At 40.2% G+C, this 16,850-nt stretch overlaps 1 protein-coding gene across 1 annotated transcript; it reads right to left on the bottom strand.

The window, feature by feature from the left end:
* Positions 1-786: 786 nt before the first annotated feature.
* Positions 787-16,401, bottom strand: LOC138622486 (caspase recruitment domain-containing protein 10). The gene is made up of 24 exons (XM_069701329.1): positions 16,132-16,401; positions 13,808-14,050; positions 11,910-12,047; positions 10,360-10,546; positions 9,923-10,065; positions 8,931-9,133; positions 7,788-7,907; positions 7,524-7,649; positions 7,176-7,355; positions 6,968-7,072; positions 6,224-6,260; positions 6,027-6,064; positions 5,835-5,923; positions 5,684-5,730; positions 5,296-5,416; positions 4,707-4,884; positions 4,308-4,431; positions 3,935-4,175; positions 3,677-3,746; positions 3,450-3,552; positions 3,203-3,361; positions 2,991-3,103; positions 2,090-2,205; positions 787-1,866 (listed from the first exon to the last, which is right to left on the bottom strand). Exons 1-24 carry the CDS (start codon positions 16,199-16,201, stop codon positions 1,659-1,661), a joined length of 3,159 nt encoding a protein of 1,052 aa, XP_069557430.1. The 5' UTR covers positions 16,202-16,401; the 3' UTR covers positions 787-1,658.
* Between the last annotated feature and the right edge of the window lie 449 nt (positions 16,402-16,850).

Here is a 16,850-nt window from a genome sequence, read left to right on the forward strand (position 1 = left end):
AATGATCCTTTTTTTTTTTTTTTTTTTAATTTTTTTTTTTTTAATCTATAAATTAAGCGATTATTTATAGGATGTTGTCAAATAGTCTATAAACTTAAAATCAAAAGTTTAAAAAAAAAAATGGAGGTCTGATAATCAGATGATATTTGTCTGACAGATAGTTCACTTTTAGGTTTTGTTTTTTTTGTTTTGAAAAAATGTGAACATTGATGAAGACATTTTCATTGTCTTCTAAGCAAGATTTTTTTTTTTTAAACCGTGCCGAGTCGTTATGTATTCATTTTGATGCATCAGGAACATTGTGATGTTTTTGCAACTTTACTTTCAATCAGTTAAAACATATTTTCTGATCAATACCTTTTGAAGCATTTGTGCTACATTATCTTATTCCAGAAAACAAGAATATTAAGCACTTAGAAAATGTACCCAAGATAAACAATAGATTTTAGTCAGTTTTAATGACAACATTGCTGAAGGAATTAATAGTCTGTGTAAATGTAAAATTCTGTATTTTTTTTTTATTACTTGTCTAATATTTATGTACAGTATTTCAATATAAAAATAACAATTCAGGTATATTTAATCTGGTCCATTTTAAGCACATGGGTGAAGTCAGAGTCTATACAAATTGTATACATTTATTTTTTTAGAGGTTACAAAAGAAAAAAAAGCAGTAAAAAAAAAAACCAATTCTGTTGTACAGTGTAGTGTGAATAGAAATGTCATACTTGTTGACCTTCAGTAAAACAGAGAAAAATATCCAGAAAGTTACAGTTTTTCTTTTAAAAAAAAAAACATAAATTGTGTTCATAAAACAAAACACAAGCCACATTAGTTTGACACTTTTAAGTATGAGCTGCATCACTGGTTTGCAGTCCAGATTATAAATATTAGGGCTGTTACACATTTTTGTTCTACAGGTTCTTTTCTTTAGCACATTTAATTTGAAACAAAATAATGGATTCTTTATATTGATGTACACACACTCAAAGTAAAGCTGGGACTTGGCACTTCTATATTGTATTATGTATTTAATTTCAAATTGAATGTGCTAAAGCAAAGAACATGGAGAACAAAAATGTAAAACTGTCCAAATCAGTTTGGTCTGGACTCTATGTCTTAAAGGCTTCAACCTATAACATTATTCCATCTTTGTGTCGTCACAGCTTCTCTTTCCACTCACAACATAACCTAAAAACTGGGCACCTTGTGTCATCACTTAAGTTTAATGTTTGAAAGTACAATTATGAAATCAAATGAGTGTAATAAGCTGTCTCAAAAGAAAAAAATAACGCTGCGTGATTCCTGTTACGACAGGAATTCCTACAGGTGGGTCTGTACTAACATGTACTTATCCTGTGTGGCTCATATCAGTCTTAGTTTGAATTGTTTTTACTCTTCTCCTATTGTAGGGAGTCCAGCTTGGCTATATATAGCTATAATTATGAGAATTACAACATTTCTGTTTATATATAACCCTATTGTGGCCTCCTATAAAATTCTAGGTATAAATCTTTGTCATATGCACATAGAATAGTAGGATGATTTCATGTTAAGCTTCTGTAGAGACCTGGCAGCCTGCTGGCAGCTGTATAGGAGACGTTAGAATCTAGTTTGTGCTTTGACTATACTGTATAGTACACATATCTACTCCTCGTCTACTGCAGCCTGTCCAGTTCAACCCAGGCTACTGTCCTCTGCTGGCTGTTGATGGCGTTACGTAAGGCTGCCAGAAGCTCATCAGTGCAGCTCCATGTGTTAGGCTCCAGCGTGTAGTAAAGCAGGGGCAGTGTCTCCAGCTGCAGCTCCTCAGCCTGGCACACCTCCTCCATGACACTGTGCTCCCCACACTTTGGAAGAAACTTCCTGTTTCAAGGGTTGGATTTAAAAAAATATAGTTTGCATTCTTTCAAAAGAGGAATCCTCCGACAGATGAGGTAAAATGCTCATTTACTCTATGATGTGAATTGCCTGAGATTTATGAGGAACCTGGACAACCCCGAATAAAGTACATGCTGCTATGATCAGACAAGAACTTACTGTGGCATTGAACTAACTTTACTTGCAAAGCAAATGAATGCGCACATACCTTAACTTCTTGTGCTTTCTTTTCTTTGGGCGGACATGTATGACGATGGGGTAAATCCCCTGTCTCAGTAAACTCTCAACACTGGGCAGCCCCAGCTCTAGCAGACAATGCTTGTCCTGACACAGGGATAAGGGGGGAAAATAGGATAAAGTGTAGTAATGTACGTTCAGTACTATTACCATGGCAACTTACTCTCTCCGTTAAATGAGCAAGTGAAACAGTTAATATCTATAATTGGTTATTGATTTTACCGACAAACATCCTCTTCCATGAAAATTACCTTTGTGCCTTGAAATTATTAGAGTTATTGAGCAAAATGGGGGATAATTCAGCAATGGGAAAGTGTGTTTACCTGGCAGAAGAAAAAAACAGCCTGATTCTTTAAACTAGAAATACCACCTTGTGGTTGTATGCCTCAGCAGACCAGTCAAGTTGAAGTTTACGTTCATGTCTGTCCAGACTCGTATAACATATTTAGTGAAGACTTTGAAGGAATTTGGTCAATAAAGCTGATACTGCGAGCACAGAAGATCTAAGCAATCAGCACGGTTTCAAGATGGACACCAAAGATTAGTGTCACCAATTAAGTAATGAGCCGAATATGAAATATGGTCACCATCTCCCCTGCTGTTCATGAGTTATGGCTTTCAATAATGGCTAGAAAAGGTTTTTTTGCTGAACATAATGTCACAGTGAAAGTGACCTTTGACCTGTCGGATGTAAAATGTCATCACTTCATTTTATTCCATTAGACAGTGGTGCTAAAAATTTGTTATAATTATGTAAACTTTTGAGCTATGGTCACAAACATGAGTTCACAGTGAACTTTGACCTTTGACTGTCCAAATTAATTTGGTCTGGACTTTATGTCTTAAAGGATTAACCTTTTTTTTTTTTTTACCTGGCTGATGACATCCTGAATTGATTGCAGCCGTATGCCCAGAGCCTGCTCTGGACTACCGGAATCCAAGAAGAATATGCTCTTGTCTTGTCTCTCTGAAGCCTGAATGGGCTCTAACAAAACAGGAAACAAAGGAAATGGTGGATCATGTGATGGTCAAATGAAGAATCACCAAACTTTGTTATAGGTGTGTGTGTGTGTTGTGCGCATACCTGGTGGGCATGTGTTGAACTTCAAACCAGACTCTGCTGGCTGCAGCAGCCTCTCTATCAGACCGCGGGAGAGAAGAGAGGGGGAGAAGATGACGGGCCGCTTCATCTGAACCTGCACCGGCTGCACTAAACTGTACGGGATTAAGTGGTCCTCGTGACCTGAGGAGGAAAAGCACACACACATGAATGCAAAGTGCACACATACAGAGAAATGTATGATTTATTGCACAATGTTGTTGCGTCTTACGTTTGGTGAGTGTGTAAAAGACTTGCTGTGTGGAACCGATCCCACGGCAACAGGGGTCCACTGCTTTGACCAATCGTACACGGCCCGAGGTTTTCTTGAAAAACTACAAGTAGGAAAATGTAGAAAAATAAAAGAGTTTAAGTGTGGTAAGGGGTTCTGTGACAGTTTGGTTAAGCACCCAGAAACTGGGCATACTGTTCATGTAATTTCAGTACGAGTAGACTTACCACCTTCTTCTTAAAGTCCTTTTGCTCCAGGGCCATTTTTCGTAACCTCACGAGTAACAACTGTTGTGCCCTGAGAGGGAAATGGGTGTAATTCAGGTTATTTACATTTCTTATGTTGCTGCTTTTGGCTTATTTTTAACAGCTCTGTATACACTACAAATCAAACTAGTGAATATTTGTCTGTCAGAATGAGTGTAAAAAACCCTCATTAGCAAGAATTAGGATATCGTCTGGGTAAACAAGGTCTAATGGGCATACCTGTTGAAGTTGGGCATGGTTCCTGTTTGCAGGAACTTGGCTGTGCTTGGGTCCACCAGGGAACAGCGCCAGTGGTATTTTCCATTGTACCTTGTGTCTGTAACATGTATGATGTCATCACAGGACACACCCAGGGATGGCGGGTCACCAAGGGGTTCCATGTTGAGGTTGACACGCACATAGAAGGAGTCGGCACCCATAAAAGTAGGCGAGGAAAGCTCAGAGCACAGCTTTGAGTAGGCTGAGGACAGGAAGCAGAAGAGAGGGGGAGGGGCTTAGGAACACGACTTCACGTATGTCATGAGGAGAGGTTTCAAGAACACAATACTACTATTTGATAATGACTTTTAAATCACCGAGATACCAGACTCACCTTCTGGGTTGCTCTGGTATTTAAGTGTTGAAGGTTCGGTCCACCACTGCAGAGAAAAGTGGGCGACCTCAGCAGTGCACTGACCCAGCTGCACACTTCCCCCACCGAACAGAACCCGCTCCAGCTAAACAACATGACGACAAACCTGCAGGTTATGCTACAGCTTTACATTCTTATCGTCATTCTTCTGTCTGTCTTATGTTTCTTTTACACTTTCTACAGTCAAGGAATTTTCTGAAATTGTCACACGGCCGGTACAGTGAAACTGTGGATGGCTCATTAAATCAGTTACACAATTCCATACATAATTGCAGTGTGTATGAGCTACAGAACACATTCTCTTTATGGAGCACAATGCACATTTACAAACATCATACAGGATTTATTCACCAAACACACCTCCAGCAGCTCACTGCCCTCCTTCAGTCCACATTGTTCAGCCGGTGAACAAGCTCTCACATGGCTGACAAAGATTCCTGTTTTGTTTCCACCGACTATCGCGATATCGTCTGCTAGAGTGGCTCTTCCATGCTTTGGTGAGGTGGGGGGGCTTGAAGATGGGGAGCAGGGGGAATTCCTGAGAGATGGGAAGGATTTGTATAAGCAAAAAGTGAACTTTTTCCTTTGCCCTAAGAATTTATTCTTAGGGCATCATGTTGTATGTATTGATGATATTGGCACGTAAAGTGTTAAAACACTTTCAAAACTAAAACCCAGTTATCAACTTTTAATGCATATTGAAGCTTCCACAAACAAAGTAAAATCACTCAGTTGTGAAATGGTCCATGGGCCAAAATTCACATCACCCCAATCATTTATACTGCAGTTGATAAGTCAAAACCTTTGGCTGCACCATTCTCACCTATAAAGATGTTAGATGAGACTGTGGGTAAGTTACATTTTTGGTTATCAAGCAAAAATAAATCCCACAACTCAATGCTTTAACACAACTTCTACTGGTTTTCAGTGAGAGGCTGCAGGATTGTACCTGTTACCACTGGCACTGGGTTGGTGTGAAGTGACATTGGGAAGGTTGACCAAGTCAGGGGGGAAGGGATGAGAGTGTAACGAGTTCCAGGAATCCCACAATGACGGTTCACTCTGCTCACCTGAAAACACCAGAGAGCCTGCTAATGTACACTGACAACGTGCCACGTGCAAAGAAAGCAAAAGCAGAACTGGAGTCTCGTTTCTAAAGCTGTACTTTGATGCTAAATGACAAAGGAAAATCACATACCATCAATTGCAAGTACATTTCTCTGATTTTCCTGCATGACTGATGACTAATAAAAGGTAAATATGCTAAACTGGATGTGCCTCATTTGGTTTTCAAAGAGACCGTCCTGGTTGTTCAAGCAAAATATAATCAAATATACCTGAAATGTTATCATTCTCATCACTTCCCCACGAGTCCAAGTCAAACCTTTGTGGAGAAAACAAGGAGGATGTTAAGTAAATGAAATAAAAATGGAAAATTACAAGGTGAAAAATATGTACTGGCAATATCTGTGTGGCTGTTAAACTCACTCCGTGTTAAATCGTCGGTTGATGGAGTTCATACAAGGAGGGAAGGGGAACGTGGAGAGACGATTTATTTCCTTTTCATTGTTTTCAGTCTGAGGGTAGACAGTTAAATATAAAAAACACTGATTCTGAGTCTCAGTCTTTCTTTTTTCTTTGATTCCTACGTTTGTAAAAGAGCAGAGCGTCGATACTCACTGACAACAAGAGATTCTCCTCTGAGTTGGAACGAGAATCTGTGAATCAGCAGAGAGAAAATTGTGATTTAGTTTATTATACAGTATTTACTTGTGAGAGATCTCGTAACCCCCCCATCCCCACCCAGCCACTTTATGCAAACTTACGTACTGTGCTAAACTAGAGAAGTAGCTCCCAGCTGTCAGTGCACGACTTACCCTCTGAGTTTTCATTGATTTGGTCTCTAGAGGGCGTCTGTGACACAGAGAAGACGAGTTAATACAATAAGAGCACACAGCGAGTGGGAGGTGTTGTACAAGCACCAACACGCCAAGAGTTCCACAAGAATGTGTTACAACATTTTACACTCTAAAACAATAATAGGATTTGAGTCTAGCTGAAAAAAGTTGCTGTCCAAGAGCTACATTCCTCACATAATACAATAACAAAAGACAATAATTAGTGCCTTGTGGTTGTATGCCTTTGCCAACCAGTCAAGTTGTAATTAATGTCCATGTCTATCCAGACTTCTATTATATAGGAGGTGAAGAGTTTGTGGGAATTTGGCCAATAAAGCTGATTCTGAGACAATACTTCAAATATGGATGTTCCTGCAAAGAAAGGTTAGTGTCACCAATTCGGTATCTGACCAAATGAAATATGGTCACAATCTCCTCTTCTGTTCCCAAGTTAAAATAATTATCTGGCCATTATTCAATGGCCAGATAATTATTTTTGAAGAACATTTAAATGTAACAAACAAGTTGACCTTTGACCTTTTGGTTATAAAATGTCATCACTTCATTATTTTATCCTACTAGTATGATTGACAGAAGCACCAGATTCCCACTGATTCTGGTTATATTTATAACTAGGGCAGTGGTGATTCTACTGTTATTGTGGATTTGAGTAAAATAATAATTAAGGTCTTCAGGGGAATGAAAGTTGAAATCCACACTGACCTTTCTCAGCATCAGATGGGTGTTACTGGGCTGGGGGCTCAGGTCCAGGCGGAGGGAGCAGCAGGGGCCGAAGCACTGGTCCTCGCTACACAGAGACAGGTGGGACTGGGGAGCAGACACAGACACAATAATATGTATAAAATATTCTGTGGTCAAAGTGAGCGGACGGTGTTACACGCTTGACTCAGTCCTGTACGTGTTCACTCACACAATGCAGACAGGGGTTGCTCTGCTCCATTTTCTCCCGGCACCTCTCCCTCTCTCTCTCCAGCTCTCTCTGCTGCTGCTCCTGGTTGGCCTGAAGCTCTGCAATGCGTTTACGCAGACGGTTCTTATCCAGCAGACAGTCGGTGTACTCCAGCTGCAGGCTAGCACGACTACGCAGAGCCTGGAAAGAGAGATGGAAGTGATGGTGTCAGAATTAGTTACAGCAGCTAATATGGTGGACTCAACAATAACAGAAATATAAGTAATGCTATGATGAACTCTGAGATGGTGGAAGACTGTGTTGGGCAGCTGAGTCCAGGCTGGATTAAGAGCCTTTATTCACACTGACCTGGTCTCTCTCCTTTTCCACCTCCATGATTTGGTTGAAGTAGGACACACTCCTCTTCTGCTCTGTCTCCCAGTCCAGCTGGAGAGTCCTCACCTTCAGCTGTAGCTGCTCCCACTGTGACTCCAACTGCAAGCAAAGTTCACCATTACAGCTTTTATTCAAAGTCATGTTTACAGTGGAACAATAAAACCATAATGAAATGTAGCATTGCTTTGGTAACAAATTAAACCTTTAAATGTACTGATTAAGATGACAGTGCTTCACCTTGTCCTTGTGCTCCTCAGTGCTCTCTAGCTCCCCCTGTAGTCTGGTGATCATGTCACACAGCTCCTGCCTCTGCTCTGTAGCCTCCCTGCGGTCCTGCTGCAGGATGTCCATCAGAGCCTGACACATACACACACATTTACACAACACAAAATACACTAGAAAAAGAGCAGAATCATAAAAGATGCTTTCAAATGATAAACAGTGTATTATACACTGCTCAAAAAATAAATAAAGGTAATACTTAAACAGCACATCCAAGATCTCAATGAATGAAATATTCCAGTTGAAAATATTTATTCATTACATTGTGGAATGTGTTGAGAACAAAATAACATAAGAATGATCAAAGGAAATCAAAATCCCATGGAGGTCTGGATTCAGAATCATACTCAAAATAAAAGTGGAAAAATCAGATCACAGGCTGATCCAACTTCTGTGGAAATTCCTCAAGACAAGTCAAAATGAGGCTCAGTAGTGTGTGTGGCCTCCACATGCCTGTATGCACTCCCTACAACGCCTGGGCATGCTCCTGATGAGACGACGGATGTTCTCCTGAAGGATCTCCTCCCAGACCTGGATCAAAGCATCAGTCAACTCCTGGACAGTCTGTGGTGCGACGTGGCGTCGGTAGATGGAACGAGACATGATGTCCCAGATGTGCTGGATTGGATTCAGGTCTGGGGAACGGGCAGGCCGGTCCATAGCATCGATGCCTTCATCATGCAGGAACTGCTGACACACTCCAGCCACATGAGGCCGAGCATTGTCATGCATCAGAATGAGCCCAGGGCCCACTGCACCAGCATGTGGTCTTACAATGGGTCTGAGGATCTCATCCCGGTACCTAATGGCAGTCAGGGTACCTCTGGCTAGCACATGGAGGGCTGTGCGGATGAGGACAGAGAAATGGTCTGTGGTCACCACCTGCAGAACTGTTCCTTTATAGGGGTTGTCTTGATAATTGCCTCATTTCCACCTGTTGTCTGTTCCATTTGCACAACAGCAGGTGAAATTGATTCACAATCAGTGTTGCTTCCTAACTGGACAGGTTGATTTCCCAGAAGTGTGATTGACTTGGAGTTACATTGTGTTGTTTAAGTGTTCCCTTGATTATTTTTTTTTAGCAGTGTATATACTTACAATGACTCCAGTGGTGGGAACTGAGTCTCTTATTTGACTTCCTGTTTTCTCAGATTTCTGAACTTCAACTTGGAGCGGCTGGTTTTCTACGAGAGCAGGTGGAGAGCTGTCTACTCTGTTTGAGAGTAGATGGTTTATTTTGGTATTCTCTGGAGTATCATCTGTTTCTTTCTCTGCCTCCATCAGTCTCGTCTTAAGGTCCTCTACCTGCATGAAGAAAGAGCAAAAATAAATGACTTAAAGACTTTTTTTTTTTTTTTTAATTTTTAATTTCACTTTATTAATCCCAGAGGGGAAATTTCTTCGCTACAGCAGGGGGGCTCTCAGGGGGGAGCTGCTGCAACAGGCTGCCACTAGCGCAGCGCCAGGTAACCTGACCTGATGTGCATGTTTTTGGATGGTTTAAAAAAATAAAAAAAAATACAAGAACCTGTCAGGGCCATTACATATGCCCTATTACATTCCTATATGAACAGGCTCAATGCAGACAAGGTGTAAAGAACCTAATGGAAATAATGCAATTGGATATTAACATCTTTTAAGGATAACCTTTTTCCTTTTCCAGGTATTTGCATTTTCTGGGTTTATACCCCTGTGGTGCGGTCAACATGTTGTGACAGCCCACACAATAAATAAAAAGGTAGCTGATAACATCTACATAGTTGATCTGAGGTGTTCAGTTCAGTTCTGTTGTGGCAGCTGCGTGCCAGCCGAAGCAGATTCCCTTGAACTGCCTTGGGTGCAATTCTTTGCTTCATGCGATGAAACAAAACAACTCTTTTCTCTTACCCCGAGTCTTCTACAGCTTTGTTGTCTCTATATGTGGCATGCTATTGCAGCAGACTGTATCTCTAGCAAACAGACCCCTTTGTGTTAAATAGAGATTTCTGGCATCACATTGAGCACATGCAACTTTAAGTCAAAAGCAACAGTTGGGGGACAAATGAACAAATATTTTTCTCTTTTGTTTTAACAATGCTTCTCTAGCCGACCTACCTGCCTCAGCAGCTCCCTCTCTCGGGTTGAGGCCTTGCCTTGGTCCTCCAAGGACCTGGAGTACTTCACAGCCTGCTCCAGGTGTCTGTCCTTCAGCTTTCCCAGCTCTCGACTGGCTGACTCCCAATCCTGACGCAGCCTAGAGATCACAAACCATCCAGTGAACACATTCTTACCGTTTCATACTGACTCACTTGGTAAATAATAAGACAATAGAAACTTTGTATGGCCTTAATGTAGTTGCTCACTACGTTTAAATAACTCATTTAAGCTGCACGAGGAACAATTATTATCATAAATCTGTAAATCACAACCAGTCTCCTAATTTTCATGAATCAATAATTTTCTGAGACAATATTTTCTCTTCACAGCCTCTATCTGATGTACGAATATTACAGGAATAAACTAAGCAACCTTGGAAAGTCAGTCAAACCTTTCTAGCTGTAGTCGGTCATGCCGTAACTCCTGAGCTTTACGTTCAGCTCGGCTGCGTTCCTCCTCCGCCATCCGACAGCGCTGAGACAGACGACGCTCGCACATACGGCTGTTTCGAAGCTGCTCCCTCAGTTTACGCACCTCCAGCAGCAGAAACTGAGTTAAACCCTCCGGACCTTCCTCGTCTGGGGAGAAAGACATAGACAGAGGATGTTATGATGAAGGCTGTTGGTTAAATCTGTGCAGGTTGCAAATTCATTTACTGGTCAATGAAACTTGGTTTAATGTGTGAGGAGGGAGGACTTTAGTCTGAGAGATCATCAGGGTCAAATGTGGAAAAGCGTTTCTTTGTGTTCTGCTTGTACACTCTGCCCCGCAATGAGCATTGAACACCTGAGTTTCTGAACTAAAACTTAGTTGTTAACCACTTTTTAGGTGCCTGTATCTCAGGTCTGTTTGTTGGCCATGTTAAAATTAAAATACAAACCACTTCAAAGTTTGACTGTCTAAGGTCATGTGCCAGTAAAGAATCATTCACACAACCTTTCAAGCAATTTTTTAATGTTGGGCCTGAATTATGTGAAAGTCAATGTAAAAGTTAGTGAGCGAATTTGTTTCCTGTCCAATTAAATATATATATATATATATATATATATATATATATATATATATATATATTAATGGAAAAACGGATCATTTATAATATTTTATCATGCAAGCAAAAGTAAGACCCCTTCTTTTCTCTTCATCCTTCTTAATCCATATACACCGATCAGCCCCAACATTAAAACTACTGACAGGTTAAGCATATGATACAACAGCTCATCAATAAATCTTCCCTTCATGAAGATCATAATGTTCAGTTGAAAGAGGTGGAGACTGAAATTATTAGAGCTGTCAAACTATTCTGGGTTATCACTTTCTGAAAAATACACGAGTTTCCCAAGTTTTCTACCTGGGACACATGTGATCACATGTATGACACATATGATAACATGGGGAAAATATGTAGCAACGCTTTCACATGGGAATCTATGTGGGCTCCACACATTACATCATGAAAATGCTCCAAAACCACATTTCCCCAAAACAATATTCTGGCAAAATACAGGTTTCACATGTGCACAATCACATGAGTTTTTGCACATGTGAAAGTCATGTGGTTTTTCTGGAAGGGTATACTGTCAGGTGTTCCTAGTATTTTGATAACGCAAGTCAATAATTTAATCAGATTAAATAAAAGTTATGGGGTATTTATTACAGGGGTGTCAGTGGTTTTAATGTGATAGCTGATTGGTGTATAAACATGAAACCTTAAATAATTCCTGATCAAAAGTTATTAATTTAAAAGCACATGCTTTAAATTAATGCAAATTGTCCAGTCAGCGTACAGTTTGAACACTGGCTCCTAATAGGTTCCCCTCACAGGACACTTTCACATGTCATGTAAGTGTTTTGGATGATTTTTCTTCCGCCTGAAATCAAATTAAGGCTACAGCCTGACTCATGTTCACATCTTTCTATTCAGATGTAAAGAAATGTGCTTGCCCAGTATGAGGGAGCAGCGCTGTGTGGGCTGCTCTCCTGTCAGCTGTGTGTACTGATCCGGATGGTAAAACTCCAGTGATTCCATGAAGGCCTGAAGACCTCGCTGGCCCTGACCGCGAAGAATGTCCAGCAAACGACCTGTTCGATAAAAGGGGAAAGCAAAGTCAGAAAAACTGTAACATTGTGGAATAATTCAGCATCGCAGGCACATCAAACAGTGACAGGCGAAAATGTAAATCCCTAATGAAGATGAGCACACCTGGTTTGAAATACTTGTGTAAATACACAAGTATTTCAAACATGACCATGAATTAAACATGGTTAAACATGACCAAACTCACTTGCAATATGAGCTCAAACCAGGTGCTTATCTTCATCGCTCAACATAAACCCTTCATCTTTATCTTTGTTCACTCCTCATTCCTCCGTCTCTGTCCTCCTTTACTCAGTAATGTCTTTCATCTTACTCTCTCCTTAGGTCCTGCTTGTTTCTCTCAATGCAGTACTTATCTTTACGACCTGTTCCTCGCTGACATATTGTTGCACAATCATTCAGATGTTTCTGCTTTAGGAGTTCTAGCACAGGAACACACTACATGTCCTGTACTTTACGTGGATCAGTGCATCTTGTAAGATCAGAGATCAGCTTCTTGTCTGCTGCAGCTGCGTCAGTTTAGTAATGACCCTACTGCATGTTGCTCCCTTTATTTCTTCCCAACTTTTCCCATCATCTGTCTCATATAGAGGCAGCAATGACAGAAAAAAAAGTTGCAATCCAAGAAATTTACATTTTATTTTTTATGATGATGTCTGTGTCGGTTTGTTGTTTGTCTTTTCCGTTTGATTTTTAAAGAAGGCACCGAGTGTTTGCTCACATTTAGCAGCATTGAAAGTATCCTGTTGGAGCTATTCATTACAGTATTGGAGCTATTCATTTTGTTTAGTAATTAAACCCTCATCTATTTATTATGTTGCTGTTTAGTTTGAGTAATAGAGATGAACTCGTTGACTACATTAATAATCCCACCACTTTAATTAATTTGGGTAATTGTTAATGCTTTTGTTTTGAAGGCACAGACATCGGGAAGGGTTTATGGATTTTTGCCAGGGCAAGAGAGGCAGCAGGTGTTATCATTTTGTTTGTTTACTTGCAGAAATGTTCAAATGCACCTTATGAAACGATTTCCTTCCTGAAGGATTTTTTTCTCTGCCTAAGATTTGTTTCTCTGTGCCTCAGTGGCTGTTTGAATTTGAGCTTTGATTTATTTTTTGTTGTTGTGAAGTCTGTGGACAAATCAGCACTACAAATGCTGCAACACTGGCACAAATTTACAATTGCCACTTTGATACTTAAGAAACCCTAAAATCGTGATGATGCTTTTCCTCATGATATCAGAACTAATTTATGGTTGTTTATTTGGGATAGACATGGTTGATAATGGTATCCTGAAGGTTACTATAATCATACTAAATCTAAACCTGTGTGTATCATACCTGTGCATTCAGATGTGAATTATGACTCTATTATGAGCTGTAAATAAGTCAAATCAACACTGTTTTTAGACCGATAGAAGGAACTTTGACCTCATACAGCATCTTTGCCTCATGTCTCTCTCTCTCTCTCTCTCTCTCTCTCTCTGTGTCTGTCCATAATTGTCACAGATGATTTATCACAAGCAAATATCCAATCCCTCTTTTGTTACACTGCAGTTTCATAATTTGGTATATTACGGTATATTTGTAGCTGATTGGCTGATACATGCACATCCAACAGCACAGCTGTTGAAGTCATGTTGAATACAAAATTATAAAACCTGATTAATTTGCTTGAGTTAAAGTAATGACTTATGATTATGATTATTGAATTGTCTTTCAAATTAGTCCTCTCTTCCTCTCACCGGCCTTGCTGATGCGCAGCGGGTACTGCGTGGAGTTGAGGACCTCATCTTCATCCTGCTCATCGATGACCTTGCACTGGCGCAGGTACGGCGTAAGTTTGGCTGGGTTGAGGATGCGTGTGAGCTTGTGTCGCACTCCTTCAACGCGGTCCCACAGCTCCTCACAGCGCTCCTCTGACCACGGTGGAGAGGGACACGCCTCCTCCCGGGCAATGTCACTGTCCTCCACCCAGTCTGTCACACCTGCAACACACCAAAAATGTGTCAGTTAAAGAAGTTTGAGGAAGTCAAGTAATTGCACATTGAAGAAGATGAAAAGGTAATGATCTGCATTATAATTATTTTACATCAATTGATGAATTTACTTAAGATATGTTTGTTTTCGTGGCCTTTCAATGTCTCACTTTAAACCAGATTTCCAGACGTACAGTATCTTATGACCATTCCCAGAATAAATATTTTTCCCATGGAGAATTCCTCAGGAATTTGTTTTTGTCTGACTATGCTTATCTGTGTCTCTGCAGCCATCAAAAGTGGGTCAACCATCTTATTTATGCTTTCCAAACAATAACTTGTCTAACAAATAAACCTTTATTTTAAAATGTTTTAAGGCCCCTAATTAAAATTGGCTAAAATTTTTTTGTCTAAGTGGCTAATAAACACAAAGGATTACTGGACTGATCTGCTCCATTTTGGGAATGAGATGGAGCTCCTTACAGGAAATCATACACTGAGGGCTTAGGGGGATTTACTCCCGACAAAGTATCCGTCTCACAGATAAGCTTGTAAAATGAAGCCATTGGTCTCGCATGGACAGCAGATGCGGTGTTAAATTCAACATCTTGATATGATTTAACTCCATGTCTTTATTTGGTGGAAGCCAAAATTAACCAAAATTAACAACTGCAGTGTGGTGTAGTGCAAAGGTCTGTTGTTGAGAGGGTCACAAAGTGGAGGCGAGGAGTCTTTGTGGGTCATTGTCTCAGAGCACAGGAATGAAAACACTGGTGTGAGTCATATTGAGCACCTAAAAACACACCAGAGGACCACAGACAGAAGCTTTCTCAGCCACATTCACTTCAGGAGACACAGAGGCAAAGCGAGTTTATAGAAAACCAGCGACCCACAAACTTATCTACATGTAGTAGATATAATGAAAAAAGGTGGTGAGTCCGTTATCATAGATGCAAAGCAGGGAAAGCTTTTACTAACTTTCCAAAATAGAAACTACTGAATAAGGCATACTATGACAACATAAGCCCTCAGAAACCTGCGCTGATGTACAGACATTTCTAGAAAATCAGTCATGACGATGAATATTTACACATAGCGGCGCTCTATTATTACCTACCTAAATGATTTACCAGTAAAATGGGAGCAAGTGGCGACTGCTCTTTGCAGCTCATTAGGGTTATCTGAGCTATCAGGCAGGTTGAGGCAGGTTTAGATTCTCTGGAGTCTGTGTCATACCCATCTGTTGAGACTTTGATCTCGTGATTACCAAGCAGCTCACATAAAAAACTGAAAAAAGTCCCCTGAATACTATCCCGGACTTACCATCATTCAGTTGGAACTGTATTATATGACATTATATATAGAGTATCTATCTATCTATCTATCTATCTATCTATCTATCTATCTATCTATGCATGCAGTTAATTAAGATTTGTTCGTAGCTTCAATAAAATGAGTAAAAATAAAGATGTCATTTTCTATTTGACATGAGTGAAAACATGTTAATGCTGATAAATTACCAGGAGTTGAGATTATTTAGTTCAGAAAACGTACCCATTATTGTAGAAAAATGTATAAAATAATCAAATAAAAATAACACATCTGAGCAACTTGATCACTGGTTGTAAAAAATAATTTTCCACAGACCGTTAGTAAATATTCACATCTACAAAAATAAAAAAAAATACAAACAAGTAAACTACAATAAATCCAGTGGATAAAACTAAGCTGCATCACTCCAGTGGACAAGGAGTTAAAGACTTACACATGTCTGAGGATTTTACAATATGTGGCTGATTATTGAACTAAATATGGGTAGTAAAAATACAGTTCTTATATTTGCCCAATATTTTATAATCTTGGTTTTGTTGACACACGGAATCTGGACCTGGGAACCTTATCACTAACCGGTAACAGGCTGCGACCAGTTCTTGCTGCCGTGTAACGCAAACGTCTGACTACTGATTGAAGGAAAAGCTGCAAGTCTATCAATCATTTATCCAGTAAAACATTGCAAACACATAAGAACGTAAAAGATGACAACATCAAGCACCTTCACGATGTTATTAAAATATTAAACGTCAATTTACCACTCATGTCTTCTCCCTGTGAAGACGACACCACGCTCAGCACCCTGTTATCAAATCCTCGACATCCCATTCAGATCCAGATAGAAGTCAAGAGTGAAACTGAGGAGTGAGGTCAAGGCATGTGGGCGCCACCTGACTGGAGAGACGCAGGTCCACCTCTACGCACACACCTTGGCGCACGACCTGCTCCAACTCCAACCACAGCCAGCCAGTCAGTGGCCGAGAAGAACCAAAAAAGTCCTTCATTTGATCTCGTCACAACGGATTTCCTCAATCAACATTTCGCAGATACGGTGGGAGCTCATGAACTCTTTACTGTCAGTATAGTAGAGTTCTTACACACTAGATGGCGCTTTCAACCAATGATTGTCCACTTGCAAAGTAGTAATACCCTTTGGGTTGCAAAATATTAGCGGTGAGGTGAGAAATAATATCCCCAATCAGCTGTTCGGGGAACATTGCGTTAAACTGTGAGCTTTATAAGGAAGCTTTGTCATAGAAATGATTTAAAGAGAAATAAGTCATCAACACTGTGACTCACTATACGGGTACTCTCCCTCCACAAACCCTACAAAACTACAGGAGTCAGCTTAGTCACCGGCGCTGGGAAAGGGAAGCCCAACTCATCTGACACATCAAAACACAATGACACAGAGTTTCATGTTCAGTTCTACTGTATACTTATGCATGCAGTGTGTATTGAATCTTCCACGGAAGGT

This window comes from Brachyistius frenatus, unplaced genomic scaffold (assembly GCF_029030835.1).
Source record: "Brachyistius frenatus isolate BFR_SWC_R1_liver_20210118 unplaced genomic scaffold, ASM2903083v1 Contig_36, whole genome shotgun sequence".
NCBI lineage: Eukaryota > Metazoa > Chordata > Actinopteri > Embiotocidae > Brachyistius > Brachyistius frenatus.

What these genes read in the sequence shown, in the direction of transcription:
- LOC138622486 (XM_069701329.1), bottom strand. Translation starts at nt 16,201, where the DNA reads ATGGGATGTCGAGGATTTGATAACAGGGTGCTGAGCGTGGTGTCGTCT. An exon ending in GACCGACTACAGCTAGAAAG is followed by an intron (nt 10,066 to 10,359) that starts GTTTGACTGACT and finishes TGTGATCTCTAG; the next exon opens with GCTGCGTCAGGATTGGGAGT. An exon ending in GGAGCTGCTGAGGCAGGTAG is followed by an intron (nt 9,134 to 9,922) that starts GTCGGCTAGAGA and finishes TCATGCAGGTAG; the next exon opens with AGGACCTTAAGACGAGACTG.